Source organism: Apteryx rowi, unplaced genomic scaffold (assembly GCF_003343035.1).
Source record: "Apteryx rowi isolate R43461 unplaced genomic scaffold, aptRow1 scaffold_638, whole genome shotgun sequence".
Taxonomy (NCBI): domain Eukaryota; kingdom Metazoa; phylum Chordata; class Aves; order Apterygiformes; family Apterygidae; genus Apteryx; species Apteryx rowi.
The window spans coordinates 158,465-167,342 of NW_020450914.1; the positions used below are offsets into that span (position 1 = coordinate 158,465).

The following is an 8,878-nucleotide window of genomic DNA, read 5'->3' on the forward strand; positions in this document are numbered from 1 at the left end:
AGGTGGAAGAAGCCTTGCTGGCTGACACAAAACATCGAGCCTGTAGGAAGCTCCCCCACAGCTGGAGCAACGCGCTCTATTCCAGGACTCTGAGCAGTCTGGAGGGTTTGCATGATAAGAAGTACAACTACTACAGCATGCCACCGTCCCTCTTGCGGAGCTTGGTGAGGAGTCAGTGGTCATCAGAGTGCCGAGGCCATGTTTTGAGGACTGAGGATAGGAAGGTGGTAGAAGACAGCTCTCGAAAGATAGAAATAGAAAGCGACACGCTCACTTCGGGGGTGTCTTCTGAGACTAAGTCAACTCCTAGATATGGACAATTTTTGCTGGTTCCTCCTGACCATCAAGGTGGGTCTTTCTCTGAGGATGTCAGCTTAAATTTGTCCTTTCCAAGCAATCCTGACAAATACAGGGAAGACACATTAGGGGACAAGCTGCAAAGCAGCATTGAAGTACAGCAAAATTTTCAGAGGGTCTGCCTCATTGGAAAAGAGCCAGAAGATTATCGATGGAATCAGAGAGACTTTGTTATTCATTTGCCAAGAGAAAATACTGATGGTGTAGTGACTGATCATCCTACAGGTCTCCAGTCATTGCCAGCTCTCTGTGAGAATGCAACACCCTCATGTGATGACAGGGAAGAAACTGAAGGTGGTTATGTGAACTGGGGATTCTCTGAAGGTGATGAAAAAGGGGTTTTCAGCCCAAGAAGGAAAGAAAAGAAGCCACTGTGCATACATTCCACCTATAATAGTGACTGCAATTGCACGGGTAGTCCTCCCAGGCATGTCCAGATAAAAGAATCACAGTCCTTCTCCTACAACTCCAACAAGTCAAGATACAGCAGTGATGTCTCTGAGAACAAGCTGAAACGCAGCACCTCCTTCTGGATCAGCCCACTCTGGAGGGACTGGAGTTTCYGCAGGAGCAACAGCTTGCAGTTCCGTAAGGAAGGGAAAGGAGAGAAAACCTGCAAGACCATAGATGGTAATAATAAAATGTTATACCTCTACCACATCTTTTATGGAGGACCCCAAGACATTGCTCAAATTTCTCTTTTGTGTGCAGGTTGTATTAGCTGCAGTTGAGGGTAGTAGCAGGGAAGCCAGAGTTACTCCTTTGCTTTCCTTGCAACGGGTCTGGTTGTTGTAGGGCAAATGTGAAGTGTGGCTGGTATCTAAGCAATATGACACTGTGTGTCAGGGCACTGTAGCAGTCCAACCCTGATTCTCCCCATCTGGCATGTGCCCTGTGGTTGTGACTACGCAACTGGGGTGATGAATGGACTGTGTTGGCTCTGAGGGAATCTCCCACACCAGGAAAGCAATCCCAGAGTTACAGAAACTGGAAGAAACTGTACAAACCCTTAAAGGTACATCAGCATTATCACAGGTCAGATGGATGAATGGAGAATGAAGAGGTAGATATTTCCACAGCAGGTCTAAAAGAAAAAGCCCATCCACTACCAAGTTTGTTTACAAGAGCTAAAATATAGCAGATGCCAGTTTTAAGTATAAATAGTATGAGATGATGGCTAACATTTGTTGTTTATGATGGTGAACATCTTTGCACTGAACTGCATGAATTTCATGAGTATTAGCTTTGGGTATCACAAGTCATTCTCAGCTTGCTTTGGAGACCTGCCAGCTCTCAGTCTCATCAGTTCTTCTCTTTGTAAACAAAATCTCTGTAGCTTAATCATGTTTTTTGACCACTTCACACAGACTCCTCACTATCTAGTGAGCTGCACCACAGTGGGGAAACAAAAGCAAAACAACGAAACAGAGACAGAAAGTCTCCAATGGAAAAGAAGAAGCAAAAACTGCTTCAAGTGCCGGTATGTGTAGATGTAAAAGAATCACATAATCCATAGCTGTCTTTTTAGTTCATTGAGAGCAGTTTTGTAGTGTGGAACAAAGTTAAAGCTTAGCTGAAAATGCATACATTTCAAAATACTATGTGCAAATTGGGGAGTCTTTTTTTCTCTGACTTTGGTTTAATTTCCCTTTTGTCTGAGTGCTTGGGAGTTCAGTTTTGAATCTGATGAAGTCCACTGGTCTTGCGAGGTAGTAGACCAAGCCTGTTATTCGCTTTACGCAGTAAGGAATCTGCCCTCACACTTTGCTGAGAGAGGGATTTGGGGAGGCTTGATATGATCTGGGAGCAGTGAGCTCGATCCCAACTTCCTGCATGCAGCAGTAGAGAGACAAACCATGCCTCTTATGTTGTTTTCTGTCTATGAGGGTTCGGTAATCTTTTCTCTGAATCCAAGAGATATAAGCGGCAGATAGTGTGTTGATTCTCTCTCTCTCTCTCTCCATATATATGCGTGTGTGTGTGTGTATATATATATATATATATATGGAGCTAGTGTCATATCAGTGTGTATGTGCACATATATAAAAAATTATTTATCAGCTGGAAACAGTCACACCTGTTTAGTGAGGTGAAAGCTGAAGGCGGATTGGTTTACATGCGATGCTCAGGTCAGCAACAGATATGAGACTTGAACTTTGAGACCTAATTCTCTCATAAGATATTCCAGGGGACTCCAAAGTTTATTTTGAAAAGCTATAGTGTCAGATTTTTCACTGGTAGCATTTTCTAGACAAAAGCAATGTGTCTTCTGCAACTTGTAACAAAACCAGGAAAATCTGCTTCTCAGTTGGGTGTCATCTCAGTCATTGACATTTCAGTGATACTCTGAAAGGCCATGTCAYAGTGCAGCTGCCAGAGGACCTACAGAGGTGCTAGTCAGCCTGTAAATTGAGTGCCGTTTTGTCTGTGTCTTGCCAGGTGATTACAGTGGATGATTGTCCCCAGAACACCCAAGTGAGTTCAGAGCCTGCAGAGACCAACGTCTGGACTCAAGAAGAGAAACACAGCAAAAACTGGCTCACTGTGTCTAATTTCAGCCAGCTAAGTATGTGATACTTTGCAGCTGGTGAAATTCAGGACAGCCTTAAAAAGAAAAGCATTAAATAAAAATTCACAAACTCAAAGTGTCATCTGCCACTTTTGCTGCATGGCATAATTTTTGCATTCTGAATACATTTAGACGTCGGCATGTATGGCTTGGACATTTGTTCTGCCATTGCAGAGGCAAAATGGATATAGGTGGGATGGACGCTCAGTTACATCTTGTTGTGAGTGGCTCACATGGGGGATAGCAGAGCACTAATCCTCAAGAATAAGAGGGAGGCAAGAAGGATGATATTCTTGTCTCCTCTCCTGATGTTTCTTCTAAAGCAGCATCCTGGCTAATTGCAAAAACAGTCCCTTGCAAATTTTTAAGGGTGTTTAAACTTGCAGGTAATGCTTCAATACTGTATCTATTGGCAGATCCCCTGCATGCATTATTCATTGCTCAGAAATACATCCTCCAAGGGCAAGAAATGAATTTTGCAGTGTCTCTGTAGGAATGAATAGGGAATGACCTTCCTGTTCTTCTTTCAGTAATTCTCTTGCTCTTCCATTCTGAGAAATCCTTGTGTAGGTCATCTTACCTCTCAGCTTTGTTATGACACAGCTCACTGGCTTCGCTTTGCAAGCTGCTAGGAGAAGCTCCAGGGACTGCTGTGACTCAGTGCARTGTGGTCTGAGGAGGACAGGGCTCCCCTCAAATTTGCTGACAGAGAATGGAAACAGTCTGTTTTAATCCTATGAAATTCTGTTATTGTGTTTGTAGCCCATTACTCATTTGCTAAGGCAGTATGGTATATAGGTGTTTATTTTATAGCACTAAAGAAGTGTTTATTTTATAGCAACAAGGCTGTTCATTTACACTCTGGATATCACTGATATCTGTTCTTTTGGCTAGGTTTGGAACGTCTCAGTTACATGCACCAAAAAATGAAAAATCAGGAAGTTGATAGGCATACCATACCGGTCTGTGATTACCTGAGGCATTCTCGAGAGGTAAGAGTTAAGGATGTACGTCCTAGACCATAGCTACATGGCAGTGTAGCTCTCCTGCCCTCCATGGAGTTGCTGGTTCTTTGTCATGAAATACCTCTTGATACATGAGGAACTATGTTATATACTAGGACGGCACATGTGTGCTAGTAAATGAATAGTTTAACAGCTGTTAGCACTCTATGAAGGTTAATGAAGTAGGATATTAAATTATTGAATCATGAGGTGGGTTTGGATATGACTAAGGTGGTCCAAAACCAAAGCATGTATTAGCAATTCACTAGGCAATTGAGAGAGTACACAGCTTGGTCTTGAATCTTTAGGCAGAATCAGAGAAGTGAAGTAACTTTTGGAAAGTTAGCTACATAGCTCTTAATCTATAAGACAGAGATAGTTATTTCTTGTAAAGTGCGAGTTAAATATTGATAATAATTGCAAAGCTTAGTTTTCTTAACCTCTGGCTTAAAAAGACCATATCTTACCAGAATTAATTTGCAGCTCCATATCATAAAGGCCCTCTGCCTATGTAAATCAATATAGGTCCATTGACTTTGATGGAGCTAGACCAATTTATATTTGCTGAAGATCTAAGGAGTGTGGGCAAGAAGCTGGGTTACAGAAACTTCTATCTCTTTTTAAATGGCATGGCTAATGGAAGAAAATGTATCTTTCACCACATTGCGTAGGGATATCTCAGAGGTATGAAAGAAAATTAACAAGGAATAAATTGAGAAAAGGAACTGTGAAATAATCCTTTCCTCCTCCTTTCTCAACAGCACCCTTCCTTGCCTGTTTTACGCATAGTGCTCTTGATGATTAAAAGAGTGATTTTTAAAAGCCTAGCTTCCTTTTCACTGTAAATATTGTGAGTTCTTGTTTTTTTAAAGAAATGAAGATAAGCCAGATATTTGCAGTTCTGATGTTTTGAGTGTTGTAGAATTTAAATCCCAAATACTAAGGAAGAGAGCTTGAATCTAAATTTTAAAAAATGGCAGTTTTTTGTATGAGAGAGGGGAGAGAGAAGTCTAAATATTTCCTCTGTTTGTATATCTTCTGTTAAACCCAAACTTGGAGACTAAATCAATAAATCTTTGAAATGTGAAACACAGGGTCAGACAAGCAAAATAAAGGTAAAACTGTGTGAAAGGACTAATCTGATGCTTCAAAACTCAGATTAAAATTGCTCGGGTAAAACTCAAGGGTGGGATTTTTAAGTCCTGAGAAAAGTTCCAGCAACTACAGTGGGATCAGAGTTAGGCCAAAACTAGTTACTTCCAGAATGCCAGCTTCAAATTATTGAATCTTTAAATATCTATGGTGCAATATCCTTTGAAGTTACTCTGCTTCCCCTTCATTTCTGCCTGGGTTATGAGAATGTGTATATATGTATATGTATATATATGTGTGTGTATATATATGTATGTGTGTGTGTGTGTATACACACACACACACACACACACACACACACACACACACACACACATATATATACATATATATATATTGCTGTGCCGTCACAGTGTTGCTGTATGCAACTTGTTCCGTTTGGATTAAGATATATTTTTAAAGAAAAGAATTTCCCCTAAATTAGTACTTCTCAGATTTAGCTCCTGAACACCAGTGCTTCACAAGTCTCTCTTGATGGCTAGCAGGGAGCAAAGCAAGGGGGATGTGTGTGGGAAGGTTTCAGATTTGTTGAAGAATTTTTCTCTGCAAGGCAACCTACAAGGTGAAAATATGAGTGAACTCTGACCTAGAAAATTTGAGAATTAAGTTTTAGATGATGTTCAGAGCTAAATTTTAGTTAGTTTATCTTTAAACTTTGTCTTTGAACTTTTGATTTGTGCTCTACTTCTTTTAAGGAACAAAATCTGCCTGACTACTGCTTTTAGAAGAATAATCCCATCTCTGACTAGCATTTTAGGAGGACCTGGCAAATGGCAGGCTGGCCCATAAATGCAGTTTTCCCTGATACAGCTGGAAGATTAAAAGATGTTTTGAGTACTTTCTTAACTGAAAGACCTGGAAAACATACGATCTAAATATCACTGGAAAACTGTTCAATATGTTGTCTTCTATTATAAAGGCTTAGGATGCATTTTTTTTTCTGAACTGTAAAGCTTATTCTTAAATTTGAATTTTCTAATACAAAGGGAGTTTCTGAATACTTGCAATATTGGAAGGCCTTTACGACACTTTTATAGTAAGCTTTTGTGAGTGTATTGAGGTGTAAGTAGAGACCTGAGTATTTTGTTCAAACGTATGGAGACAACATGAACAAATTAATATTTCAATTTACTGTAGGTGCAACAATGCCATAATTCACCTGCCTGTCAGTGGAATTATTCATGCTAACAATAAACATACCAATAACTATTTTCAGGATTTAGACCTTTTTGAGTTGCTTGGTGTGCATATGACAGTGATGTACAGATTTTACCAGTAAAAGTATTTCTCTTCTTTATAGGATTTGAGTAATAGCATGTGTGGAAACACCCAGAAAAATAATCTGAACAGGAACTCCTCGTATGTATTCCTATGTATACTGAGATATTCATTACATGCTTTTATAAAGACACTTCCATACTTTCTGCAGGTTTCCATTTCAGTTCTGCAATATGCTTTGGATGAGAAATTTATCTGAAATGAGGAATTAAGGCAATTCACTCTGTTTTAGTTTCTTCAGATGAAGGCTTATTAATGGAGATGAAAGATCCATTTAAACAAAATGTATAAATTTAGGTGGAATAGAGACCCCCTTTATTATTCTAACAATATCCAATTTTCTAATTCAATCATTAAGATCATGATAGCATCTTTTAACTAGCCATTATTCCAATCTAGTGAACATGAAAGGTTGCATTTGCTTTTGCTGTGTCAATTGCATGTTTGCTCTTTTAATAATTAAAACCCTAGCAGCTCCTGAAAGCTGTTCTCATTCTCTGATTAAAATCTGTTGTTTTGAGTCTGCACATTTACAAAATATTTGGTTTGTTTTTTATAAAGAACTTTCAATAGTTATTAAGCTTTGATTATATTCAGTGAAATTATGCTGATTTCAAAACGTTTTTAATTTTCTTGGTTTTTTTTCAGCTTGATTGATAATTTTGTTGATATTAGGGGTATTTTGACATGTGGTGCTGTCTCTCTGTTCCTTTTCCTTCGCTTTCTTATTTTCATTGATTTCTTTAGATCTCCCCTACTTAGTAACACTGTGGATGTAATAAATAAAAGGCACTGTAAAACTGCCACATCCTGTATAATTTCACCATGGGAAGAGGAAAAAAGATACTGTGTTTTTTTACCCATCCTGTGCTTTTCTCTTTTTACTCCAAAATTTATAGGCAGTAGGCAAACTACCTATCTTCCATCAAGACTTACAGGCCTTGCACGGCCTGATTCTGTCATTCAATTTGTTGTCTTCAGTGGGATCTCTCTGGTGTGAGATATCCACCATCTTCTGTAATAAAAGCTACTTTAATGTTAAGGTTGAAGCTTGAACCCACAGACCAACAGTTGAAACAGTCTGCTTTTACGCAAGCAAGGGCAGTGACACATGTAGCACTGAGAACAGCTGAGCATTGCTTCACATGGTTTGGAAAATGATCAAATGTGTACGTGACTGAAGTGGTCTTTGATTGATGCTATTGTTACTGTGTAAATGAGACRAACAGTGGCACACAATACTAAGAGCAGCTCAAGAGAAAGCAGAAGAATGCAGAAAAATGTCACTGCTCTTTAGTAAATGAGGTTTATTTGCAAATCATTGCAACAAACAAAATTGCACTGGGAGTTTTTTTGTTTTATGCTGCAGATCGAGCCTTTGTGAGTTTAGCCTTCACATAGCTCACATCTCGTAATAGGTACCAGTGTTAGCTCAGAAAAGTTTGAAGTAAAATCTCAAATGTTTGCTTTTAAACAGGTTAAGAAGTTTGGAGGGAACTGACAGTAAGTTTTTCATTGTCTGTTATTCATTTTAGTTCTTCTCTGCAAATCCCATCTTGACAATTCTAAAGTACAGAATCTGAAGGGAAGTTAATTTGCTATAGTTGGATGGTTATAGGAAGATGTCCAACTATTATTTCATATGTTAGTTACCAATTGTTACTTTGAAGTCTAAGACTTTTTTTATATGGGAGCATGTTTTCCTCAGGCTAACTGCAAAGTCTTAAAAGAAAAAAAAATCTGCTTTTTATCTATTTTTACCCAAGTCTGCCCTGTAATGTGCTGCTTTTCAGCAGGAATAAACTGCTTAAAAAGATGGTGCTGCTTTCGTCCCTGGCAGTCTAATAGATCTCTTGAGTTAAAGTTGGATATATACCTGAGGATAGATCATGGTATAAAATTTCTAATGTATGCTTGATTTTTCAAGTTTCAGTTTAGTGCACCTCCTCCGTTTGTGTGGTTTCACTGAAATTATAAAGGCAGTAAAGGACTGAATTTATTATCAAATTGGCAGTGAAGAAATTCAAGGTCATAGCGAGGAATGACTTTGCTCCACAAAAGTAGAGTGCTGTTTAACTTCACTTACATTTTGGGGGCTTTTTAGTCTGCTCTATGCTCCAGTTTTCCTGACTTGCCACACAGCTGTAACGGGCTGTGCAGCTGGGTATCTACCCCTTGTTTAAGGCTGGCTGAGGTGTGGAAAGGGGGCACCCTCCTCCTCACTCCCCCTGTACGTGCTGCTCTCTCTGCTCGAGCTGTGCCCAAAAGGCTGCAGTACTGAAACCCACTGCCGTGAGCGCAGGTCCACGGGGCCTACTCTCCAGAGCCCAGCGGTTATGGCACCACTGCTTTCATTAAAAAACACTTTTCCCATCCTCAGAAGGACTGATTCTCTTTTCGTGCTAGCTGTTCCACTTGGTGTGCAATGCTATGATACTGGTTGAGCCTGGCATGAAAGAGGGCAAAAGGGATCTTGAATCACCGGCCAAGGGCACTCACCGGAAATGCCGATCCTTCC

The 8,878-nt window shown here is 39.6% G+C and overlaps 1 protein-coding gene across 1 annotated transcript in view; it reads left to right on the top strand.

The window, feature by feature from the left end:
- Positions 1-963: 963 nt before the first annotated feature.
- Positions 964-8,878, top strand: part of LOC112974909 (transient receptor potential cation channel subfamily M member 6-like) — a 27,761-nt gene continuing 19,846 nt past the window's right edge. Inside the window, exons 1-5 of the mRNA XM_026084370.1 lie at positions 964-987; positions 2,797-2,923; positions 3,821-3,918; positions 6,383-6,441; positions 7,838-7,863. Of these exons, the coding sequence (XP_025940155.1) occupies positions 985-987; positions 2,797-2,923; positions 3,821-3,918; positions 6,383-6,441; positions 7,838-7,863 (313 nt within the window). The 5' untranslated portion in view covers positions 964-984. The remainder of the gene's footprint in view (positions 988-2,796; positions 2,924-3,820; positions 3,919-6,382; positions 6,442-7,837; positions 7,864-8,878) is intronic.